We start from the raw sequence: 26,626 nt of genomic DNA, 5'->3' as shown, positions 1-26,626 counted from the left end.
GTGAGGGACATAGAACACATGGATCAATGACTTGTAGGACCCTGTTGGCTATAAGCCTTGTTGGAGTTAGGGTATTAAAGGAATGAGCTGAAGGATAAGCTGTGGTAGTCTGAAAGTGGCATTCTCCGTTCCTCCTCAAACAGGTTTTTATGGAAGCTTCCCCAGGTAAAGGCATTTGAAAGAACAGTCTGATGAACACCTGCAGTACTTGCTTAGATTGAATCACTGTTAATGTTTTGCTGTATTATGTGTATGTACTTTGCTGGTCCATTTGAAGGTAATTTCAGAAATTATGGCATCTCACCCCTAAATACTTGAGCACTAAATGGCATTGGCTTTTTTAATAGACTAGGCTAATAATTTCATGCCTCACATCATGAATTCAAATGCTTTGAAATTAAACAGGTACCGGGAATTGAAGACAGTGATGATGACAGTTCTAGAGTTTCCCCATGGTAGTCTCAGACTGGAGGGAGAGTAGTAGGTCAGGAGATGGAAACTACAGGGCTAGAGTATCATCAGGAGAGGAGGAGTGCATGGTGGATGAGTACATGGCCGTAAGACTTGGAGCCGGGCGTGGGTGGGTAGGGAGGGAAAGAGATTTGGTTGGGAGCAGTGATGGGGAGCAGGGTAGACAAGTGTCCTACCTCTAAATCTCGGGTTGTGAGCTCTGAGGACCCTGAGAAACCTCCATCCTTGCAAGGAACAGTGGTGAGCAGTCTTCTCAGTGGGAGTTAGAGGTTCAGTTAGAGCAGGACAGTGATGGAAATATTCACTGGAGAGGCCAATATAAGGGGGTTTTGCTGATGGTGACTATGAGGTCCTGCCCTCTTCTCTGATTAATCTGGTATCAATCACAGAAGACTATTTCATTTTACTTTGTTTGTTATGCCTTTAACTTGAGGATTGAATGTATTTCCAGGTGTGGGGCCTGTGTGTGTATGTGTTGTTCACTCTGGTCTCTAGTGACAAATGAAAACAATGTAAATGAACATACTTAAAATATTCTCATTGCAAGCTGAGTTCTGTTAGTCTCATTCATTGTACTAATATGTAGACTAACACTAATTTTATATTCAATTATCTCCTATAGAATTCATCAGTTCGAATTCAGAAGAGACAAAATTCTGCTGGAACCCAGCTAGAACGATACAAGAAAAATAGTTTGGCCATACAAGGTAAGAAGTTGCATGATCTTTTAAAAAGACATTTCAGGAATTTAAAGAATAGAGGATTTATACCCAACCTAAAAAATAAAACACTCAGTATAATTGATGCCCTGTGTATCCCACTCCTCCACCAAATTTCCACCCTCATGGTATTCCCATGCTCATTTCTCATTCTTTTACTATATTGTGTTGATAAATCAAGAGTATTTTTTCCACAATTTATGTTATCCCTCTGCAATTTGCTTTTTTCTCTTCATATTTTAACACTTACCACATTAACTCTGGTTTATTGATTTGAATAGCTATACATATTCCATGTGTGTTTTCCTGGCTGAAGGGCATTCAGATTTTCTCAGTTTGTCAGTAGCATGCACAGGGCTACAGAAAGTCTTGATTATGTGAATTTCTTTGGAGTACTTGTCAAGAGTTGGATGTTGGGTCATAGCAGCAGCTTTGTGCAAGTGCAGGAGGTTTTCCTTTTGCTCTGCCAAGTGGTTTTACTAGGTATGGCTTTTTTGTTGTTGTTTGTTTTTAAATTATACTATTAGCAGAATGTGCTGTGCTTGTCAACCCTTGAACTGGTCAGACTTCACAATTTTGGCCAATCACATGGGTGTGAAATAGTGGGTAAGTGTAATTTTAATGTCGTTTCCTTGATTAGTGGTTAGGTCATGTGGGCATCAGTTTGAATAGCTACTGAGCATTTAGATTTCCTCTTTTGTGGCTTGCCTTTTCGTCTCATTTGTAACTTTGAGAGGGGGTAGGGTGTGCGTGTTTCTCTTCATTGAAGTTAGTTATTCTGTGCACTAATCCTGTCAGTTAAAAGCACTGCCAAAATCATCGCACTATCCTGGTGGAGCCTTTCAGTTTGTGTTTTTCACATACATGTTTTTTCTTTTAATATTGAATTTATCAATCTTTCTTCGTGATTTTAGGAAATACTCAATGTTTAGTCACAATATACCATTTTCTCCTATGAAGTTTTGTTTTCACAACTCGGTCTGCCTGTAATTTTTAGAACTTGTTTTTGTGAATTAAATTTAGAAAAGTGGATATAACATTTGCATCTTGACAATATAAAGGAAAAACTTGAAAAACCACTAGCTAAATCAAGAAATAGATAAGAGGCATTGAGAACCAACCTTTCCATGACCATATCACAGTGCTTTTCCTTGTAGTTTCCACTCCCATAGGTGTAGCCCTGAAAAAGTATTTTACTTGTTTTTGAGCTTTCTGAACAGTCATACTGAGCATATGCATACTTCATTTTCATCTTTCACTATACATTGCTGTTGAGATTCAGTCATCTTGATCTGCAGCTCTGGTTCATGAATTTTCACTGTCAGGTAGTATTCCATGTATGAATACAGTACAATTTACTTTTCTCTTTTGATGGTTTTTTTTTTTTTTTTTTAAGTTTCAGGATGTTACGCAGTGGTGCTGTGAACATTGTTATACATTTCTTGGTGTGCATGTTAATTTCTCTAGGGCATATACGTAGGGCTGGATTACTGGGGAATTGGGAGGAATACCTTTAACACTGTTAGATTTTGCTAAAATATTTTCCAGGGTGATTTTACTTTCTCATCACCAATGTTAAGTGCTTGCTTTACTCCAGACCTTGTTAATACTTGCTATTGTCAGACTTAAATTTTTGCCATCTGGGAGTAGTGTAACAGTGTCTCATCATAGTTTTAATTTGCATCACCCACATGACTAATGGGTGATGTGGGTTGACAACCTTTGCCTTTGTTTATTCCTTCGACAGCTCTATTACAGATATCTTCTCCCAGTGTAGGGTTTGTCTTTTTTGCTTTTTATATAATCTTTTGTTGAACTGAAATTCTTTTATCTTTTTTAAATTAAAATATATTTGATATATAACATTGTAGAAATTTGTTTACAGAATATTGATTTGATACATTTATATGTTATCATTACTTGTATAGCAATAATTAGTACCTCTATCATTATTACATAACTGTCATTTCTTTTTAGAGGTTGGAATATTAAGACCTGGTCTTTTAGTAAGTTTGGTGATTATAATATGGTATTATTGCCTACATTTCACTATACTGTGCATTAGAACTCTAGGATTTATGTTCCAACTTCATACCCTTCAACATCTCTCCTATACTCCCAGCTGCCAGTCCTTGGTAACCAGCATTTCATTCTGTTTTTATGAGTTTGCTTTTTTAAAACATTCCACATATAAGTGATGTCACACAGTATTTGTCTTTATCTGACTTGTCTCACTTAGCATAATGCCCTCAAGGTTTATCCACATTGTTGCAAATGGCATGATTTTCTTCTTTATCATGGTTGAATGATGTCCCGTTGTTTATATGTGCCCCTCTTCATTATTTATTTATCCGTTGATGGACACTTAGGTTGTTTCCATACTTCGCTATTGTGAATAATGCTGCAGTGAACATGGGAGTGCAGAGATCTCTTCAGATCCCGTTTTCATTTCCTGTTCTTGAATATAGACCCACGAATGGAAGTCCTGGGTTGTATGGTAGTTCTATTTTTAGTTTCTTGAGGAACCTCCATATTATTTTCTATAGCAGCTGCACCACTTTACATTCTCGCCAGCAGTGTAACAGGGTTCCCTTTTCCCCACATGCTTGCCAACACTTATCTCCTGTCTTATTTTTTTAAAACAGATTTTATTTATTTTTAGAGAGAGGGGAAGGAAGTGATAAAGAGAGGGAGAAAAACATTGATATGTGAAGGAAACATCCATCAGTTGCCTCTAACACACCCCCAGCCAGGGGTCTGGCCCATAATCCAGTGCCCTGACTGAGAATTGAACTGGTGACTTTTTTGTTTGTGGAATGATGTCCAGCCCACTGAACCATACCAGTCAGGGCCTGTTTGTCTTCTTGATGATAGTCATTCTGGCAGTTGTGGGGTGGTATTTCATTGTGGTTATTGATTTGCATTTCTCGGATGATTAATGATGTTGAGCATCATTTATGTACCTGTTGGCCATTTGGATGAGTTTTGGAAAATGTCTAGTTTCTCTGCCCATGGTTTTTTAAAAAAGATTTTATTTCTTTATTTTTAGAGAGAGGGGAAGAAAGGGAGAAAGAGAGGGAGAGAAACATCAATGTTGCCTGTCATGCACCCCCTCCTGGGGACCTGGCCCACAACCCAGGCATGTGCCCTGACTGGGAATCAAACCAGCAACCCTTTGATTCACAGTGCACCACTCAATCCACTGAGCCACATCGGCCGGGGCTCTCTGCCAATATTTTAATTGGACTGGTTCTTTTGGATAGTAACCCCTTATTGAATATATGGTTTGCAAAAATTTTGTACCATTTGGTAGGTTGCCTCTTTATTTTGTTGATTGTTTCCTTTGCTGAGCAGAAGCTTTTAAGTTTGATGATTTTTGATTTGTTGATTTTTGGTTTTGTTTGTGCCTATGGTATTGTAGCCAAGGATATATTGCCAAGACCAGTGTTGAGAAGCATATTTTCCATGATTTCTTTAGAAGTTTTATGGTTTCATGTCTTATGTTTTAAATCTTTGATCCATTTCAAGTTAACTTTTAAGAGTGTTATGGGTAGTGGTCTAATTTCATCTTTTCTTTGTATGGTTATCCAGTTTTCAGAACACCATTTGTTGAAGAGACTGTTTTTCATTGAATGTTTTTGACTTCTTTGTTAAGTATTAGTTCACCATATATGTGGAGGTTTGATTTTGAGCTCTCTATTATGCTCCATGGGTTTGTGCATCTCTTTTTATGATAGTACCATACTGTTTTAATTATTATAACTTTGTAATATAGTTTGAAATCAGGACTTGTGTGACCTCTGGCTTTGTTCTTTTTTTCTCAGGATTGGTTTGGCTATTTGGGGTCTTTTTTCATTCTATACAGTTTAGGATGTTTTTAAATTTCTATTTCTCTCTCCATTATAATTTTGATGTGGATTGTGTTGAATCTACATGGCTTTTAGTAGTATGGCTATTTTAACAATATTACTTCTTCTGATCCATGAATACGAGATATCTTTCCATTTGTGTCTTTTTGATTTCCTTCAACACTGTCTCATAGTTTTTGTCTTATAGATCTTTACCAGGTATTTTTTGTTGTTGTTGATGTTGCTGTGAATAGTATAGTTTTATTTTTTCAAGTGTTTCATTGTTAATGTACAGAAGTGAAGCTGAGTTCTGTGTATTGATTTATATCCTGTAATTTTACTGAATTTGTTGATTAGTTCCAATAGTTTTTTTTAATCAAATCTTTGGGATTTTCCTTTTCTTAAAATATATTTTATTGATTATGCTATTACAGTTGTTCCATTTTTCCCCCATTTAGGCCCCTCCTTTCTGCATCCCCCTCCTACCTGCATTACCCCTCCTTAGTTCATGTCTATGGGTTGTACATATAAGTTCTTCGGCTTCTCCATTTCCTATACTATTCTCTTAAGAGGTTTTTTTTTTTTTTTTTGGAGGTAGAAAGTATTTAATCTTGTTTAAGAAAATCCAAATGGTAACCCCACTGACAATGGATTTCATCATATAACTTTATTTGGGATATGAAGTCTTTAAAATGCTAAATGCCAAATGATTTCTTCTTCATGGACCTTTCTTGAATTGCCTTGCCCTCAAAAATTAAAATACTATTTGAAGGCAATACAGTGAAAGCAAGAGAAGTTCTTTTTTTAAAAAATATTATTTTAGGCCCTGGCTGGTGTAGCTCAGTGGATTGAGCATGGGCCTGCGAACCAGACAATCGCGGTTCGATTCCCAGTCAGGGCACATGCCTGGGTTGCAGGCCAGTTCCCTGCAGGCCAATTCCCAGCAGGGGACACATGAAAGGCAACCATACATTGATGTTCCTCTCCCTCTCTCCTTCCCTTCCCCTCTAAAGATAAATAAATAAAATCTTTAAAAAAAAATATTATTTTAGGCCCTGGCTGGTGTAGCTCAGTGGATTGAGCCCAGGCCTGTGAACCAGACAGTCGCGGTTTGATACCCAGTCAGGGCACATGCCTGGGTTGCAGGCCAGTTCCCTGCAGGCCAGTTCCCAGCAGGGAATGTGCAAAGGGCAACCATACATTGATGTTTCTCTCCCTTTCTCCTTCCCTTCCCCTCTAAAGATAAATAAATAAATTAAAAAATATATTATTTTATTGTTGTTCACGGACAGTTGTCTGCATTTACCTCCTACCACTTCCCTGGCACCCTAGCCATCCCCAACTCCCTCCCCTCCTTCCACCCCTCATTGATTTTTACCTGAACAACCAAGGGAAGTTTAGTCCCCATTGGTTTTGATAGTTGTTCCTGAAAACCCTTCCTCCCTTAGCCTCCATTATCCCCTCCCACCTCGCCTCTGGTTACTATCAGATTGTTCTTAATTTCACTGTCTCTGGTTATATTTTGCTTACTTGTTTGTTTTGTTATTAGATCCCACTTATAGGTGAGATCCTATGGTATTTTTCCCTCACCTTCTGGATTATTTCACATAGCATAATGCTCTTCAGTTCTACCCATGCTCTCCAAATGGTAGGAGCTCCTTCTTTCTTTCTGCTGCATAGAATTCCGTTGTGTAAATGTAGCATAGTTTTTTCATCCATTCATTTACTGATGGGCACTTAGGTTGCTTCCAGCACTTGGCCATTGTAAATTGTGCTGCTGTGAACATTGGGATGCATAGGTTCTTTTGGATGGGTGTTTCAGGGCTCTTAGGATATAATCCCAGCAGTGGAATTTTTGGGTCAAAAGGCAGTTCCATTTTTAGCTTTCTGAGGGAATTCCATATTGTTTTCCACAGTGGCTGAACCAGTCTGCATTCCCACCAACAGTGCACTAGGGTTCCCCTTTCCCCACATCCTCTCCAACACTTGTTTGTTGATTTGTTTGAGATGGCCATTCTGAATTGTGTGAAGTGGTATCTCATTGTGGTTTTAATTTGCATTTCTATGATAGCTAGCGATACTGAGTATCTTTCCATATGTCTCTGGGCCCTCTGTATGTCTGCCTTGGAGAAATGTCTGGTCAAGTCCTTTGCCCACTTTTTTTTTTTTAATTTTTAAATTTTTATTTTATTGATTATGCCATTACAGTTGTTCTATTCCCCCCCTTCATTCCCCTCCACCCTGCACACCCCCACCACCATTCCCCCCTTTAGTTTATGACCATGTGTCTCAAGTTCCTTAGATTCTATATTTCCCATGCTATTCTTGCCCCCCCCCCCATCTATTTTCTATCTACTGTCTATGCTACTTATTTTCTGTACCTTCTCCCCCCTTCCCCTCCTCCCACTCCCCTGTTGCTAACCCTCCTTGAGATCTTCATTTCTATGTTTCCGCTCCTGATCTAGCTGTCCTTTTAGTTTGCTTTTGTTTTAGATGTGGTTGTTATAACTGTGAGTTTGCTGTCCTTTCACTGTTCATATTTTGTATCTTCTTTTTCTTAGATAAGTCCCTTTAACATTTCATATAATAAGGGCTTGGTGATGATGAACTCCTTGAATTTGATCTTATCTGAGAAGCACTTTATCTGCCCTTCCATTCTAAATGAAAGCTTTGCTGGATAGAGTAATCTTGGCTGTAGGTCTTTGGATTTCATGACTTGGAATACTTCTTTCCAGCCCCTTCTTGCCTGTAAGTTCTCTTTTGAGAAATCAGCTGACAGTCTGATGGGAAGTCCTTTGTAGGTGACTGTCCCCTTATTTCTTGCTGCTTCTAGGATTCTCTCCTTCATTTTAATTTTGGCTAATGTAATGATGATGTGCCTTGGTGTGTTTCTTCTTGGGTCCAACTTCTTTGGGACTCTCTGAGCTTCCTGGATTTTCTGGAAGTCTATTTCCTTTGCCAGATTGGGGAAATTCTCCTTTATTATTAGTTAAAATAAGTTTTCCACTGGTGGCTGTTCCTTTCCCCCTTCTGGTACCTGTTAATACTGTTTTCTTTAGCCATGCAAAAGCTTTTAATTTTGATGATATTTCATTTGTTTATTCTTTTCTTTATGTCCCTTGCTCTAGGGGACATATCAGTAAAAATGTTCCTGCGTGAAATATCTGAGATTTTCCTGCCAGTGTTCTCCTCTAGGACTTTAATGGTGTCACAGCTTATATTTAAGTCTTTCATCCACCTTGAATTTATTTTGGTGTATGGTGTAAGTTGGTGCTCAAGTTTCATTTTTTGCACATAGCTGTCCAGTTACTTTGTTACTTCCTTTATGTTACTTTCCCCTTTGTTGAATATTAGTTGCCCATAGAGACTTGGGTTTATTTCTGGGATCTCTGTTCTGTTCCATTGGTCTATGTGCCTGTTTTTATACCAGTACTAGGCTGTTTTGATTACAGTGGCCTTGTAATATAGTTTGGTATCGGGTATTGTGAACCCTCCTACCTTGTTCCTTTTTCTCAAAATTGTAGCTGCTATTCAGGGTTATTTATGGTTCCATATAAATTTTTGAAGTGTTTGTTCTATGTCTGTGAAGTATATCATTGGTACTTTAATAGGGATTGTACTGAATCTCTAAATTGCTTTGGGTAGTATGGACATTTTGTTGATGTTAATTCTTCCAATCTATGAACATGGTATATGTTTCCATTTGTTTGTGTCTTCCTTGATTTCTTTCTTCAGTGTTGTATAGTTTTCTGTATACAGGTCTTTTACCTTCTTGGTTAGATTTATCCTCAGATATTTTGTTTTTCTTTTTGCTATATCAAATAGGATTTTTTTTTTGATTTCTGCTCCTGCTGTTTCATTGTTGGTATGCAAAAATGCCTTTGATTTCTGGATATTGACTTTGTATCCCACTGTTTTGCCAAATTTATTAATTAGTTTGAGCAGTTTTTGGGTAGAGTCTATAGGATTTTCCATGTACATTATCATGTCATCTGCAAAAATGACAGTTATGTTTCTTCCTTTTCGATTTGGATGCCTTTTATTTCCTTTTCTTGTCTGATCACTGTGGCTAAAACTTCCAATACTATATTGAATCGAAGTGGTGAAAGTGGACAACCTTGTCTTGTTCCTGATCTTAGTCAGAAGGATTTTAGTTTTTGCCCATTGAGTATGATGTTGGCTGTAGGTCTACCATACATGGCCTTTATTATATTGAGGAATGCTCCCTCTATTCCCACTTTGCTGAGTGTTTTTATTATGAATGAGTATTGTACCTTATCAAAAGCTTTTTCCGCATCTATTGATATCATCATGTGATTTTTGTGTTTGCTTTTGTTTATGTGATGTATTATATTTACTGATTTGGGAATATTGAACCATTCTTCCATCCCTGGGATGAATCTGCTTGGTCATGATGTGTGATCTTTTTAATGTAGTATTGGATGCAAATCGTCAGTATTTGTTGAGGATTTTAGCATGTATGTTCATTAGCGATATTGGCCTGAAGTTTTCTTTCTTTGTTGTGTCTCTATCTGGTTTTGGAATTAGGATGATGCTGGCTTCATAAAAAGATGTTGGGAGTCTTCCATCATTTTGGATTTTTTTGAATACTTTGTGTGAAGGATAGGAGTTAGCTCCTCCTTAAATGCTTTGTAGAATTCTCCTTGAAACATCTGGTCCAGGGCTTTTGTGTGATGGGAGTTTTTTTCTTATTGCTTCAATTTCATATGCTGTTATTGGTCTGTTCAGGCTTTCTGCTTCTTCTTCATTGAGTTTTGGAAGATTATATTTTTCTAGAAATTTGTCCATTTCACCTTGGTTTTCAAATTTCTTGGCATACAGTTTTTCATAGTAATTTCTTACAGTTTCTTCTATTTCTGTGGTGTCAGTTTTAATCTCTCTTCTTTCATTTCATATTGTGTTTATTTGGGTCCTCTCTCTTCTTGATGAGCCTACTTAATGGCTTGTCGATTTTGTTTATCTTTTCAAAAAAGCAGTGCCTGGATTCATTGATCCTTAGACTTGGGCTTTTAGTCTCTGTGTCATTTAATTCTGCTCTGATGTTGTTTATTTCCTTCCCTCTACATGCTCTGGGCTGTCTTTGTTGTTGTTCCTCAATTTCTTCCCTTGCAGGCGTAGGGTTAGGTTGTTTGTTTGAAATGTTTCTATCTTCTTTAGGTAGGCCTGTATTGCTATGAACTTCCCTCTCAGGACTGCCGTCCCATAAGTTTTGGGTTGTTGTGAGTTCATTTTCGTTTGTTTTCAGAAACTTTTTGATTTGTTCCCTAATTTCATTCTTGACCCATTTGTTGTTTAATAGCATACCATTCAGTCTCTGTGATTTTGGGTGATTTGGGTTTTTTACTTGGGGTTGGTTTCCAATTTCTGTAACTTGTGGTCAGAGAAAATGCTTGGTATGATTTCAGTTTTCTTGAATTTGTCGAGGCTTATTTTGTGTCCTATCATGTGGTCTATGTTTGAAAATGTTTCATGCGCATTTGAAAAGAATGTGTATTTAGCTTCTTTGGGATGAAGAGGTCTATATATATCAGTTAAGTCCATTTCCTCTAGGGTGTTGTTTAATGCCACGATACCTTTGTTGATATTTTGTTTGGAAGATCTGTCCATTTTTGACAGTGGGGTGTTAAAATCCCATACTATAATTGTGTTGCTGTCAATATCTTTCTTGAAGTCCTGTAAGGCTTTCTTTATATATTTGGATGCTCCTATGTCGGGTGCATATGTATTTACGATGTTAATGTCTTCTTGGTGAATTGTCCCCTTGAGTATTATGAGATGACCTTCTGGATCTCTCTTCATGGCCCTTTTGTAGAAGTCTATTTTGTCTGATATGAGAATTGCTACCTCGGCTTTTTTTTCTTGTGTGTTTGCTTGAAAATTTGTTTCCAGCCTTTCACTTTTAGTCTGTGATGGTCTTTTGTCCTGAGGTGGGTCTCTTGTAGGCAGCATATGTGTGGGTCATGCTTTCTTATCCATTCAGGTATGCTATGTGTTTTGACTGGAGCATTTAATGCATTTACGTTTAAGGTTATTATTGATAGGTACTTATTCATTGCCATTTTTTGTACCTGTGTTCCTCTCTGTCTCCCTCTTATCCTTCCTTCCCTTAAAGCAGTCCTTTTAGTATTTCTTGTAGAGCTGGTTTGGTGGAGGCATATTCTTTTAGACTTCTTTTGTCTTGGAAGCTCTTTATTTGGCCTTCTATCTTGATTGAGAGCCTTGCTGGGTAAAGTAGCCTTGGTTGTAGGCCTCTGGTTCTCATTACTTGAAATATTTCTTGCCATTCTCTTCTTGCTTGAAGTGTTTCCATTGAGAAGTCGGTAGCTAACCTTATTGGGGCTCCCTTGTATGTTATTTCTTTTTTCTCCCTTGCTGCCTTTAAGATTCTCTCTTTGTCTTGGAATTTTGCCATTTTGATGATGATGTGTCTTGAAGTGGGCCTCCTTGGGTTCCTCTTGGTTGGGACTCTCTGTGATTCCTGGATTTGTGTGTTTTTTTCTTTCATCAAATTAGGGGAATTTTCCATTTTTACTCTTTCAAGTAGGTTTTCTATCACTTGTTCATCTTCTTCTCCTTCTGGTATTTCTATTATTCGGATAGTGTTACGTTTCATATTGTCTTGCATTTCTCTTAATCCCTCTTCATTCTTTTTGAGGCTCTTTTCCTTTTCTTGCTCTTTCTGGGAGTTTTTTTCTACTTTGTCCTCGAACTTGCTGATCCGATCTTCTGCTTCATTGATCCTGCTTTTGATTCCTTCCACTTTGTTCTTCAGTTCAGAAACTATATTATTCATTTCGCATTGGCCTTTGCTGATAGTTTCTATTTCCTTTTTCCTTTGATATAGTTTGCGGTGAGTTCATTGTAGCTCCCCTGTAGTGTCTGGTAGCTCATCGTGAGCTCTTTGAATTTCTTGATAACCAGTGCTTTGAATTCAGTATCTGATAGGTGACTTGCCTGTATTTCATCCAACATTGTTTCTGAGGCTTCCTCCTTTTCTTTCATTTGGGGATTGTTTCTTTGTCTTCCCATTGTTTGTGAGACTCTTTTTGTTAGCCTCAGCATCTTAAATTGATCAGACTCCCTGGGTTTATGGTATGAACTTCTGTGGTAGAATACCTGTGAAATTCAGTGATGCAGTCTCCTTCAGTTATCTTGATGTTCTCCGCTTCCACCTACTTTTGTGTGTGTGTGTGATCAGTTGGAGGGGGTGGCAAAATGGTTTATGTCAGCAGAAGAGTATTTTATGATATTTACAGTCACAGCTGGTAGAGGAGAGCTAGAAGATCTTTAGGCTATATATCGTGTTATCCGTAATCTTCAACCGAACTTGCCACTTTTAAGAAAGGATGGAAAGAAGAGAAGATTCTTGTTGGGGAGGGAAGGCTTATGAGTTAGATCTAGAAAGGAGTGATGTTGGGGTTGGTGAGATTTTGAGGTAAAGTGAGAGTAAAGAATAGTAAATAGGTTTACAGTGTGAGCAAATTGAATTAATCACTACAGTAATAGAATTTAGGAACCTGTAAAGGGGGCTAAGATCCAGAAGATGTGTTGTGAAGTATTTATAGTTGTATAGATCCGCTATTATTTACAGTAATATTAGAGCAACAGTCATATGACAGACTCTATGTGATCTGTCTGAATAGGGGGTATAGAGTTTTGAGTAGTGTGCTAAAGGAAAACAAGTGGCACAAAGGAGAGAAAATTAGCACTACACTGTGGAGGAGAGAACAGGGGAAACTTGTCAAATAATACAATATAACCAGCCAAGAATAAGGAGTGTATACAGAAAAGGAGGAATACTATTAAAATATAAAAGAAGCCCTGGCTGGTGTAGCTCAGTGGATTGAGCGCGGGCCTGGGAACCAGACAATCGCGGTTCGATTCCCAGTCAGGGCACATGTCTGGGTTGCAGACCAGTTCACTGCAGGCCAGTTCCCAGCAGGGGACGCACGAGAGGCAACCATACATTGATGTTTCTCTCCCTCTCTCCTTCCCTTCCCCTCTAAAGATAAATAAATAAAATATTAAAATATATATATATATATATAAAAGAAGCGAGAATAATGAAAAAAAATAATACAAATATGCAGCAACTTGTGGCTTCTCTAGTATAGCAAAGTGAAATTTGTCTCTCTGTCTCTACTGTTGGAATGCCCCTCTTTGGGTCCCACTCTGGTCTTTTCACAGTTCCCAGTAGTTTGTGTCTCTTGTGAGTAAAAGAAAACAAAGCAACAAACAAACAAAAAAGGCAGGAGAAGGGAGGAAAAAGTGGTAAGTTTGGAAAGAAGGGAAGAGGGACTAAAAGAGGAAAAAAGAAAGTAGAGGAACAAAGTATTGAGAGATAAAATAATAATAAAATTTTTAAAATATAAGATTACTAAAAAAAAGTTACTAAAGAAAAAAGAACAAAAAAGAAAACCTTTTCTTGTTGGTTTCAAACTGTCCAAACTGGTTTTTCTGGTTGCAGCAGGACCTGTCTGTGGCCTGAGTTGCAGGTGCACTCACATGTGCCAGCCAGCCTGCCGGGTCCAAGGGATCTGGCAAGGTCCTTCCCAGTCCTGTGGCAGAACTCAAATGCTTCCGCCCCTCCTCTGGATCGCTTCCAGGCTGGGCGGGAAGCAAGCCAAGCTGCCATCGCAGTAGAACCCCTCAGTCCACTTTCCAAAAAATACTTCTCCAGAAAGCCTGCCTCTTATCCTGGCCCAGTCCCCAGCCAGACGGGTGATGACAATGTGCCCTGGCTGAGGGGCCCCGTCCACCTCCACTCTTGTCTTTACTCAGGTCCCCGAGACCCCACTGATCTGCAGCTGTCTGGTTCTTCAGCGTCCATCACAATCTATGGTCTCTTAATTTCATAAATGCTGGGGAACTGTTGGTTGATTGCTCTGTTCCTCAGTAGATCTGCCAGGATTTTCTCCCATGTGTGCGGGAACTGGAGTCTGCTCTGTCCTACTCCGTCGCCATCTTCCCGGTCTCCATTTTTCTTTTCTTTAAGCAGACCATTTAACATCCTTTGCAGAGGTGGTTTGGAGGAGGTGTATTCTTTGAGGCTTCTTTTGTCTAGGAAACTCGTTATTTCACCTTCCATTTAAATTGAGAGCCTTGCTGCACAAAGTAGTCTTGGTTGTAAGCCTTTTTTTTTTTTTTCCATTACTTGGAAAATTTCTTGCCATTCTCTTCTGGCTTGGATCTTTTCTATCGAGAAGTCAGCCCATAGTCTTATATGGGCGCTCTTGTATGTTACCTCTTGTTTCTCCCTTGCTGCCTTTAAGAGTCTCTCTTTGTCTTGGTATTTTGCCATCTTATGTATGATGTGTCTTGAGGTGGGCCTCTTTGGGTTACTCTTTTTTGGGATTCTTTGTGTTTTGTGGATTTGTATTGCTCTTTCTCATCAAATTAGGGAAGTTTTCCATCATTACTTTTTAAACAGGTTTTCTATCCCTTGCCCTTCTTCTCCCTCTGGTATCCTTATTATATGGATATTGTTTATTCATGTTGTCCTGCAGTTCCCTTAATCCCTCTTTGTTCTTTCTGAGTCTCTCTTCCTTTTCATGCTTTGTCTTTGTGCCTTGTCCTCCAGCTCACTGATTTGATCCTCTGCTTCACGTAGCCTGGTTATATGATTCCTTCTACTGTGTTTTTTCAGTTCGGAAATTGTATTCTTCATTTCCTCTTGGCCCTTGTTGATAGTTTCTATTTCCATTTTTCATGTTGGATATAGTTTTCAGTCAGTTCATTGTAGTTTCCCTATAGTTTTTGGTGATTCTCAGTTGCCTCATTGAAATTCAATATAACCGTTGCTTTGAATTCAATATCTGATAGTCGACTTGCGGCTATTTCATTTAGCATTCTTTCTGAGGCTTCCTTGTTTTCTTTCATTTGGGGATTGTTTCTTTGTCTCCCCATTGTTTGTGAGACTGTTAGCCTCTGCTTTTTAATTTCATGTGTTCTGACTCCTTGAGTTATGGTGTGAACTTCTGTGGTAGAAGATCTGTGAGATTCAGTGGTGAATTCTCCTTGATCTCCTAAACTTGCTGCTTTTGGGCTGTCATTTATATTAGTTCTCTGGGTGTCTTTGGGTTTTGAATGTTGTTGGGTTTTTCTTTGGTGGGTCCTTCTCTTCAGCTGTTTAACTGAGGCTCACTTGGCCCACCTTTCTTGTATGCTGTTGTGTGGGTGCGGACAGGTTGTGTTGTTGCTGGTTCTTCTCTCTGTCCAAGGTTTTGATTTTTCTCTCCCGCTATTGTTCAGTTGTTTGTCTTGGGCAATTTCTCCACTATTTAGTTGTAATTCCAGATTTGTCTTGGGTGGAGGTTAGTGTGGCTTCCACTCACTCCTTTACCTTCTTCCTTTATTATGTGTTGGTGGTTCCTTTGTTGGTAGGTTCTCTCTTGCAGCAGGTATACTGGTGTTCACAGCTCCCAACTATGATCAGTTGGAGGGAGAAAGCAAAATGGATTAAGACAGTGGGAATGTATTCTATAGGATTTAAAGTACCAACCTGGAGAGAAGAGATGGAGATCCTTTGGATATATATAGTGGTAACTGCGATATGTCACCGAACTTGCTACTTTTTAGAAAGTGTCGGAAAAAGATAAGACTCTTGTTAGAGGGGAGGAAGGATTGTGAGTTGGATCCAGAAACAGTGAGTAGGTGGTGGGTCAGATTATGAGATATAGTGAGAATAAAGGATAGAAAAGAGGTGTAGTGTTCGAGAGAATAGTATTAACTATAGCAGCAATAAGTTTCCTGAATACAGTGAAATGGGGTGAGATCTGGCTGCTGTGTATTATTTACAGTTTTGGAGGATTGGGTTTTGTTTTTCTCCCTTCCTGTGATTTTACGTGGATGCGGGTCAGGTCTGAGCTGGGCTCTTCACAGCTGCCAAGCCTCCAGCCCAGTTCCTCAGTTAGCTGTTTGGCCTAAGCCTTCAGTCCAACCAATTGTGTTGTCCTTCAGGTGCACCAGTTAGGGGCAACACACCCAGCACCTTCTTGGTCTTTGCTGTCCTATGTGCTAGGGACTCTCAGTCTCTTCAGGGTAGTTGGGCTTCCCCACTGTGTTAAGTCTTTCTGGGGACTGCTAACTCCCTGAACCCTGCTTGTCTCCTCTGTGGGTGGGGGTTGGGGGGGGAGTCTCCTCCTTCCTCCTAGCAAGCCAGTGTGGCTCCACAGGGCAGGAGCACTGTAGTGACTGCTGAGGGCATGCTCCTCTGGTGCGGTGGTCCTAGGCGCATGCATCTGGGCTGGTCATCCTGGGTGCGCAGCCTCTGTTGCTCAGCAGCCAGGGGCAGCTGGGTCCATGCACACCTCTGGGGTGGCGGTTGCCTGTGCACAGCTTCTGGTGCTGCATTGACACAGCTCTGGGACAGTGGGGTTAGGTACACATCAGTGGGGCCCTGGACACAGGCAGGCACCATCTGCTGCTGCAGGCAGAGTTATGGGGAGGGCAGGGGGTGCAGCCCTGGCAGTGGCATCAGGGGCAATTGTCTGGCAGATGCTGTACCTGCTACAGGGGCTAAGCTGAGTAGGCTAGGGTGGCCACCAGGGGAGCACTCCCTAAAGAGCCACAGGGAACATCCCTTCTTTTTCCCCTCTGGACAAATTTCTATTCAAATTGCTACTCAAAACAAGCGTCTGGCCTCTCTTACAGTTCAACTTTACAACCAGACTGGAGAGTATCCGGGTCAGGGTCCAATCTCCTCTCTTCTCCAGGCATCACTCAGCTCCGGAATTTCTCTGGTAATGACCCAGCCAGCTTCCACAGTCTTAGAAGGTAGATACCACCACTGTGTGTTTGCCACTTCATCTTTATTCCCCCCAGTGACTTCCAGCATCCAGGTCCATCCTGGTGCCGCTGTATCCTCCCCATTTGGCAGGGGAGGGAGCCGTTGACCTGGCTCTCTACCAAGACTCCTGTGGCAGGTACCCGGCCTGGGGCTGCAGCCACCCTGTTCTCTGGGCTGGTTCAGGGACCTTATTATCCCAAAGCAATCTTCTTACCGTCTGATTTTTCATTGCCTCTATAATTTTTTGGCCTCCAACCTTCATATATGCGGGGATAATGTTGGGTGTTCACTCTGTTCCTCAGAAGATCAGCCAGGTGTTCTACCTGTACATGGGGGAAGTGGACTGTGCTCTACCTGTCTCATTGCCATCTTGCATCCCAGCCATTTCCTATGTTATTTTTAAACACCACCCCCCACTGCCCCGTCTGTTTTGTACCTACCATTTATGCTTCTTCTCTGTACCTTTTCCCACCATTCTCCTTCCTCCCCCTCTCCACTGACAACCCTTGATGTAATCTTCACTTCTGTGATTCTGTTTCTGTCCTAGGTTTTTGCTTAGTTTCTTCTTGTTTTTGTTCTTTATAGGTTTGGTTATTGATAGTTGTAAATTTATTGCCATTTTAATGTTCATATTTTTTATCTTCTTGTATAGTTCCCTTTAATATTTCATATAATAATGGCTTGGTGATGATGAACTCCTTTAACTTGACCTTATCTAGGAAGCATTTTATCTGCCCTTCCATTCTAAACGATAGTTTTGCTGGATAGAGTAATCTTGGATGTAGGTCCTTCCTTTTCATCATTTTGAATACCTCTTTCCAGCCCCTTTTGCCTGCAAGGTATCTATTGAGAAATCAGCTGATAGCCTATGAGAACTCCTTTGTAGGTAACTGTCTCCTTTTCTCTTGCTGCTTTTAAGATTCTCTCCTTCTTTATAATCTTGGGTAATGTAATTATGAAGTGCTTTGGTGTGTGCTTTCTTGGGTCCAACTTCTTTGGGACTCTTCTGAGCTTCCTGAAATTCCTGGAAGTCTATTTCCTTTGCCAGGTTGGGGAAGTTCTCCTTCATTATTGTTTCAGATAAGTTTTCAACTTCTTGTTCTTTGTCTTCTTCTGGCATCCCTGTGATTCAGATGTTGGAATGTTTAAAGGTGTCCTGGAGGTTCCTAAGCCTTTCCTCATTTTTTTGAATTGTTGTTTCTTCATTCTGTTCTGGTTAAATGTTTATTTCTTTGTTCTGCTCCAAATCATCAATTCAAGTCCCAATTTCCTTCTCTTCACTGTTAGTACATTTCTCTTGGCATAGCCTTCATGTGTTCCTTCATTTTGCGACTGAGCTCAATCTTTTCTGTGAGCATCCTGATTACCAGTGTTTTGAATTTTGCATCCAATAGGTTGGCTGTCTCTTAATTGCTTAGTTCTATTTTTGGAGCTTTGATCTTTTCTTTCATTAGGGCCATATATATTTTCTTGTCTCTGAGCAGTGCTTACATTTTAAGGGGTAGAGCCTGAGGTATTCACTAGGGTAGGGCAACCTGCATTGTTGTGTTGTGGTGCTGTATGTGGGGAAGGCATCTGAGAGGGAACAGTGCCACTTGCTTGGCTCTCTGTTGACTTTCAATCACTTCCCCCACTAACTACAAGCAAATTTGGCCCTTCTGGTGCTGATTCCAAGGTGAGTGAGTTTGTGTGCATTCTAGGACCCTGTGAGTGTATCCAACGAACTCCTGTGAGGCTGGGAGTTTCTCAACCCCCACAGATTTTTATAGCTGGAGGTTTTGAGGCTTTTTTTTCCTGCGCTGGATCCCTGGGTTGTACGGTCTGTTTGGCTCCCCAGTTTTTCCTTCTGGTTTATCTGTACGCAAATGTGGGACCTCCTGGTCTGCCGGCTGCCTCCTCACCCTTCTGGTCTGCTAGCTGCCACCTCACCTGGCACCATCTGTTGCCTTTCCCGGAATCCTCTGTACCCTGGCTACCTGTCTCCGCCCTCCTACCAGTCTGAGTGAATGTTTCTTCTTTAACACTGGTTATTGGTCTTCCATTCAGTTTAATTTCTGTGGTTATTGGTCTTCCATTCAGTTTGATTTTCTGGCAGTTCTGGTTATGTTTTTGTTTTTAAATTTGTTGTCGTTTTGGTTGTGCAAGGAGGCAAAATATGTATGTCTATGTACACCTCCATCTTGGCCGGAAGTCTGGGATTTTCAATATATAAAATCACGTTGTGTACAAATAATGACAGTTTTCCTTTGTTGTTTAAAATTGGTTGCCTTTTCTATATCTTTCCTAATTGCTATAACTAGGACTTTCAGTATTAGAGGGAGCATCTATGTCCTGCCTGATCTTGGAGGAAAATCTTTCCATTTTTCACCATTGAATATATTAGGTATGGGTTCGTTGTATATGGCTGTTGTTATGTTGAAGGGTATTTCTTCTATACACACTCTTTCGAGAGTCTTTCTCATGAAAAGATGTATTTTGTCAAAAGCTTTTTTTTATATCTGTTGAGATCATCATGTAGTTTTTATCTTTCTATTAGTGTGCTATATTATACTTACTGATTTGCATATGTAGACCCACCCTTGCATGCCAGAGATAAATCCTAGTTGGCCATGGTGTATAATCCTTTAAATGTGTTCTTGAACTTGGTTTGCTAGTATTTTGTTGAGAATGTTTGCATCTGTGTTCATTAGGGCTGCTGTTGGCCTACTGTTTTCTTGTAGTGTCCTTATTTTGCTTTGGTATCAGGGTAATGCTGGTCTTGTAGAAAAAGTTTGGAAATATTCCTCATCTACAATTTTTTTGAAAATTTTGGAAAGGATTGGCATTCTTTGAATGTTTGGTAGACTTCAGTAGTGAAACTGTCTGGTCATGGGGTTTTTCTGTGCTGGGAGGTTTTTGACTACTGATTCAGGGTCTTCAGCTTGTTGGTCTGTACAGGTTTACTGTTTCTTCCTGATTCAAACTCAGCAGTCATGTTCCTTGTTTTTAGGAATTTTTTTTGTAAGTTAACTAATTTCTTGGCATATAATTATTCATGGTAGTGATTTGTAATCCTATATATTTATGTAGTGTCAGTTGTAATGTCTCCTTTTTCTATTCTAATTTTTTAAAAGAATTTTACTTTTTATTAGCATTTATTCTTTTTTTTTTTAAGATTTTATTTATTTATCTTTAGAGGGGAAGGGAAGGAGAGAGGGAGAGAAATATCAATGTATGGTTGCCCCTTGTGAGTCCCCTGATGGGAACTGGCCTGCAACCCAGGCATATGCCCTGACTAGAAATCGAACCATGGTTGCTTGGTTCCCAGGTCCACACTCAATCCACTGAGCTACACCAGCCAGGGCTCTATTCTAATTTTTTATGTTTGAGTCTTCTCTCTTCTTAGTTTAGCTAAAGGTTTGTTAATTTTATCTTTTCAGGAAACCAGTTCTTAGTTTTGTTGATTCTTTCTATTGTTTTTAAAAGACTTTTTATTGGTCTCCTATTTATTTCCACTGTGGTCTTTATTTCCTTACTTCTAAATCTAGGCTTAATTTGTCCCTTTTTTTTGTTAGTGTCTTGAAGTGTGAAGTTAGTTTTTTTATTTGAGATCTAATTTCTTAAAAGATGTATTTATCATTATAAACTTTCCCTTCACAACTACTTTTGTAGCATCCCAAGGTTTTGGTATGTTGTGTTTCCATTTTCCTTTATTTCGAGATTTAAAAAAAAAATTCCTTTTTAATTTATTTTTTGACCCATTGGTTTTTCAGATGTGTTTACTCCCCCTATATTTGTAGATTTTCCAGACTTCCTCTTAATGTTGATTACTAATTCCATACCATAGGAGTCAGAAATTATGAAATAATTTAAAGATCTTTGAAAATTTGTTAAGACTTGTTTTGTGTCCAGTTCCTGGAGACTATTCCCTGTGCACATAAGAATGTGTATCCTGCTGCTATTGGACGGACTGTTCTCTATGTGTCTGTCACATTCATTTGGTCAAAAGTGTGGTTCAGTTCCAACATTTGTGTGTTGATTTTCTGTCTGGATATTATGTTTTTTGCAAAGTAGGGTGTTGAAGTCCCCTCCTATTACCACAGTTTTCTCTTATCCAGTTTTGCTTTCTATGGTTTTTAAAATCCATTTAGCCATACTGTGCCTTTTGATTGGTGACTCTAATCCATTCACATTAATTAATAATTGATAGGTAAAGGACTTAAGTAATGCCATCTTATTGATTGCTTTCTGGTTGTTTTGTAATTTTTTTAAAAAGATTTTAGTTTTAGAGAGAGGGGAAGGGAGGAAGAAAGAGGGAGAGAAGCATCAATGTGTGATTGCTTTCATGGGCCCCCCACCAGGGACCTGGCCCATAACCCAGGCATGTGCCCTGACTGGAAATTGAACTGGTGACCCCTTGGTTCACATGCTGGCACTCAATCCACTAAGTCTGGTATCAGCCAGGGCTGTATTTCTATTCTTCCTTTTTTCCTTCTGCTTTTGTCTACCTTTGTAAATCAGTGGTTTTCAATGGCATAGACTCTTTCCACCCTATTTTTAATGTTTCTTGGTTCTACTATAGGTTTTTGCTTGTGGTCACCATGAGGCTCACATGAGACATAGATAACAGTCAGTTCTATGGTGACAGCAACTTCTGTCTTTCACCTTTAAACTGCTGCAGTAAAGTCTCCACCCCTTTACTTCTCTCCTTTTGTTTTAGTATTACAATTTACCTCTTTTATGTTGTGTATTTGTTAACAAATTTTAGTAGCCATGGTTATTTTTAATACATTTTCTTTTATTTTTTTCCCTTTTTATTGAATTTCTTAGAGTGACACTGGTTAACAAAATTACACAGATTTCAGGTGCACAGTTCCGTAACACAGGACATGTACACTGTATTGTGTGTTCACCACCCCACGCTTCCCCACATCACCTGTTGTTCACCTGTGCTTTGGATAGTATGGACATTTTAATGATGTTAATTGTTCTTACAAATGAAGATTTTATAGGCTTCCAATTATTTGTATCTTCCATTTCTTCCTTCATTATCTTATAATTTTCCAAGTACAAGTCTTTTTCATCTTTGGCTAAATTTATTCCTAGGTATTTTGTTCTTTTTGAAGTAATTGTGAATGGGATTGTCTTCTTAGTATCCCTTTCTGGAAGCTCATTATTGGGGTATAAAAATGCAACTGATTTCTGGATATTTACTTTAAATCCTGGTACTTTACTCAATTCCTTTATCAGTTCTAGTTAAAACTTTTTCTTTAACCTTTATAAGTGGTTAATACACCATCATCCTGTTACAGAGTTCCTACATCTGATTATCCATTTTCACCTTTACCAGTGTGTTGTGTACTTTGGTATGTTTTTATGTTGCTCATTGGTGTCTTTTTGTTTCAGCTTGCATAACTGCTTTCAGTCATTTCTTGCAAGTCAGGTCTAGTAGTAATGATCTTGCTTATTAGCCTTTGTCTGGGAAAGCCTTTATTTATCCTTCCTCTCAGCAAGAATAATTTTGCCAGATAAAGTATTCTTGGCTGGCAGTTTTTATATTTTAGCACTTTGAATATGCTATTCTGTTTTATTTTGGCCTTCAGAGTTTCTACTGAGAAATCCACTTCTCGCCAAAGGGGTTCCTGTGTAGGTTACCTTTTTTTTCCCCACTCTTGGCTGCCTTTAAGAGTCTTTTACTATCATTGATTTTTGACAGTTTTGTTATAATGTGTCTTGGGAGAGCTCTTTTTGCATTGAGATTATAGGTTGTTGTATTAGTTTTGTAGACTTGTAGGTCCAAGTCCTTCCCAAGGTTTGAGAAATTCTCAGCTATTATTTTCTAAATTAAATATTAACTTTAATTTTTTAAAATTAAATAAGCACTCTGCTCTATTCTCCCTCTTTTCTTTTGAAATACCAGCTATTCAAATGTTTGCCTTCTGAATGGAATTTGGTAGCCCTTATTTGGCTTTCTTTACTCTTTTGAAATCTTAGTTCCCTTTCCTCTTCTAACAGCATTGTTTCTATGCAGTTGACCCTTGAACAGTGTGGGGTTTAGGAGGTGCCAACTGCCTGTAGAGTCAATTATCCATGTATAACTTAAGTCTGCTTTCCACATATGCAGCTTCCCAGCTGCAGATTGAATATACAGTTGTTTTGAACAATTTGGGTTTAACTGCGCAGATCCTGGTTCTGCCTTTCATTAGTTGACAACCCTGGTTATCTAATCTCTCTCTCAGCCTTGATTTCGTCACCTATAAAATGGGGTCATTAGTCTTTTCTATGGTAAGTGGGTATAAAATTTAGAAATGATGTAACGCAAAGCTGTACGTTTATTTTCACCTATCAGGTCGGGGAAGTTGTTCTTGGTCAAATTCTAAAACAGAACACACTGTTTATTTCCAGAACCAATCCACCTCTTTGCTCAAGCCAAAACATATGTACTTCCTGATTCCTTTTTATTGTTACCTCACTTTTATCAGTTCCTGAAGTAATCCTTCTGATGTTATTTTCTGAAGTGATTAAGTAGGTTAGGCCATATGGAATTGCTAATACCAGTTTCAGACCTATGAATCGATGATTTGACACAGTGCACTCGAGACATTTCTGCCTTTATGGGTGCACTCGAGTCATTTCTGCCTTCATGGGTGCTATCAAAACCTTCTCACGTGCCTCCCAGTCTCCTGACTCTGCCTTCAGTCTCCTCTAGTCTGTTCTCCTCATAGCATTCAGCATCCATTCTAGTTTTCACATGTAAGTCAGAATTTGCACTTGCTCAACACCCTTCAAATTTGGGGTTATTTATATTGGGTTGACCAAAAATTCTGTTTAGTTTCTTTTGTAAATTTTTCATTTTCACCAGTAACTTGTTGATTGGGATATTTTGAGTATGTCAGCTATCTCCTGCATGGTAGAACATTGATTGTTCTCAATTAGTGTCTCAATTTGATCACTGTGTACTTGAAGTGGTCTACTTGACCATGGAGCATCATCCAGTGAGAAGTTTTCAGCATGAAACTTCGCAAACCACTTTTCACATGTTTGATTGGTCACAGCACCTTCTCCATACACTGCACTAATCTTTGCATTTTGGTTGCACTTTTACTTTTCTTGAAATAATAAGCATAAAATATTGAAAATGTTGCCTGTTTTCTTCCATCTTCAATAGTAAAATGGCTACACAAAAATTCACCAACTTTGATTTTTTTCTTAAATGCACATTGTAATGACAGGTGTGACAATACAAGTAACAAAATTATTTCTGATAACGTTGAAGACAACCAAGTGCTAGAGCTCTCTTATGGAAATACCAAGTGTACTTTCTGGCCAACCCAGTAATATGGCTTAACATATAAGAAGAAAATATTAGAATTTTAAAAAATATTAGAAACTTTAAAAATTCACCTCGAATTTGGTGAAGAAAATTCACCAAATTCACCTAGTTTGGTGTATGGTGGTAGTAGTGATGTGTGTATACTTACTTTTATAATATGTATTTGTAATACAGTATGTGATTGATTTGTTGATCATGATATAAAAAGTTTATAGACTACAGCTATTAGGTCTAAATTTTAATTAAACATCCAGTTATTTTTCAGGCCAAATTCTGTGTGTCTTTGTGGGTGCCTCTATTACCTGTTCCCCAGTCCTACTCTCTACCTGAAGTTCTTGTGATTATCTCCACAGCCCTGTGGGTCTGTGAGGCTAGTTGAGAGCACCTGTCTTCCTCTGGATTGTAAACTCTCAGGGAACAAATACTGATTTTGTCTTTCTTGGTTGCTTAGGACTTAAGTACCTGAGTAAGTATTTGAACTTCTATGATGAACTCCTATGAATTAGTAAAGAAAAACATTAAAACTTCCTTAATTAATGGGTAATAGCAGTTCACAAAAGGATATGAACTAAGTAGATGCTTCACTATAGTATTAAGTAAACTTAAAACTTTCAATTAAATATTAAAACTAACTCTGACAATTGTATTCTAACAGGCAATCCATCTCGGAGATCCAAGTCTGTGCCGTCTCGTGATTTATGCATTTCAGATAAGGGACAAGTAAATCTCTTTACATTTTCATATATCCAAACATAGATGACTCAGGCTTAAAATTAATTAGTTAACTGATGTATTTCTAAACTATTTATAAAGGAGGCTTTTTATTTAACATTGTGCATATTTTCTATATAACACCAAACACTAGTAGTAGATCCTATAATACTAGGAAATGGCTTTTGGAAATAAGTTTAAATTTTATCTTGCCTGACACGTTATTACAAGTCTTTCGGGACAGCTGAGACCTCTTGTCCTTACAGACTGCCTCGCCCAGGGAACCCCCTGAATCAGTGGATCTCCCAGATCCTGAATATAAAGAGGATGAAAAAGAGGATAAAAAAGAAATTCAGGGAGAAATCAGTCACCCTGATGGAAAGGTTAGACTGTTTTAAAAAATAATGACTACTGTAAAAATAAAAATGGGTTAAAATAGAATTGAAATGCTTAGATTCTAAAATAGTTTAAGACTGTTGATGGGGGCTTAAGAATGTTAGTACCTTGGGTATGACCTCAACCTGATTTTTTGGACTCATCTAAAAGTGCTCAACATGCATTAATTGCCATTTTTAGCAAAAGGAAGAATATAGTCCCTTTCCCCAAACCCTTTGTTTTTCCTCCAGACACAGCTAAATGCTTTAGGTGTTGAGGAAAGCCTTACTCTATCTGCAGGCTTTCTTAAATACAGTGTTCTGGATCAGGCGCCTGTCTCTGTTGTCAGCGTGCAGTTCTCTCCCTGAGCTTAGGGAGGTTGGGAGTAGGAAAGCTGCTGCCTGGCTGGGCGTTCCAGTTGGAAGGGGGAATGAGAGTGGAGGGGACATAAACAGAGTTTGTTACTGGGGAGGTGACATGGGAATTTTTCCTTAGGTTTATAGAAAAGTAACTTCCAAATTCCCTGATCTGGTCCATTTTAATTGAAATTATAAGGCCAGAGTTCACTGGTAATGTTGGGAAATGAGGGAAGGACAAAGAACAAGTCAAAAAGAAGTCAGCAGACTTTTCCTGTGCAACTCTACCTTACGGTAACACACTGTTGGTGAGGAAAGTTTTTCTGTTGTAGAAGAATTCCTGCTAGTACAGAAAGGGGTGAGAAAATCAGGGAATCATCAGATTGCAACCTCCAAAGAAGAAAAGGATCAGGCAGCAGTCATGACTCCTGAAACTCTAGGTGAAAGGTTGATGGGCTTCATGGCAGACCTACTGTGACCCAATCAGTGCTGTGGTCAGAGGGATATTGTATACTGTACTTTTGAACATGTGGCCATGGAAAGTTCAGAACAGCACCTACAAAGTAGTCTTGTCAGAATAATTCAACTGGAAGTTAATCAAGCCTTTAGATCCAGCTACCAGTCTTTTTAGTAAATACAGGGGCTATGAACATGTTAGACGATACATACCATCATTGGAAAGCAATCAGCTGAACCTAGAATGTGAGAAATTTTACATGTGCCATGACACAATTCCTTGAATAGTTGGTATGGAAAAGGGGGATAGGGGTAACTGTTGAAAATTAAGATTTAAGAGACATATCAACTAAGTGTATGTGGACCTGGTTTTGATCCTGATTCAAATGAACTGTAAAAAAGCCTTTTTTTGTAAATTTAGGGAAAACAGTATTGGTGGTTAATAAAAATCCTTTCATTACAGATATTTATTGAAGTGTTTATAGATAGTGTCACCAGTGTGCTTTAAAAAACCTCTACCGAATGAGTTTGTTGGGGGGGTAATAAGTGACATAAGGTTGGTGATGTGT

The 26,626-nt window shown here is 38.9% G+C and overlaps 1 protein-coding gene across 6 annotated transcripts in view; it reads left to right on the top strand.

Annotated features, from left to right (window-relative positions):
• The window catches only part of CENPJ (centromere protein J), a 69,087-nt gene that overhangs the window by 36,913 nt on the left and 5,548 nt on the right, over window positions 1-26,626 (top strand). For all 6 annotated transcript variants that reach the window (XM_053657931.1, XM_053657946.1, XM_053657940.1 and 3 more), the window contains 3 exons: window positions 1,094-1,178; window positions 24,815-24,879; window positions 25,137-25,253. In XM_053657931.1, the coding sequence (XP_053513906.1) occupies window positions 1,094-1,178; window positions 24,815-24,879; window positions 25,137-25,253 (267 nt within the window). The remainder of the gene's footprint in view (window positions 1-1,093; window positions 1,179-24,814; window positions 24,880-25,136; window positions 25,254-26,626) is intronic.

This window comes from Artibeus jamaicensis, unplaced genomic scaffold (assembly GCF_021234435.1).
Source record: "Artibeus jamaicensis isolate MK-2021 breed Jamaican fruit bat unplaced genomic scaffold, CSHL_Jam_final contig_2002, whole genome shotgun sequence".
Classification (NCBI taxonomy): domain Eukaryota; kingdom Metazoa; phylum Chordata; class Mammalia; order Chiroptera; family Phyllostomidae; genus Artibeus; species Artibeus jamaicensis.
Note: the sequence above shows the minus strand (reverse complement) of the source record. Positions and strands in the feature narration are given on the sequence as shown.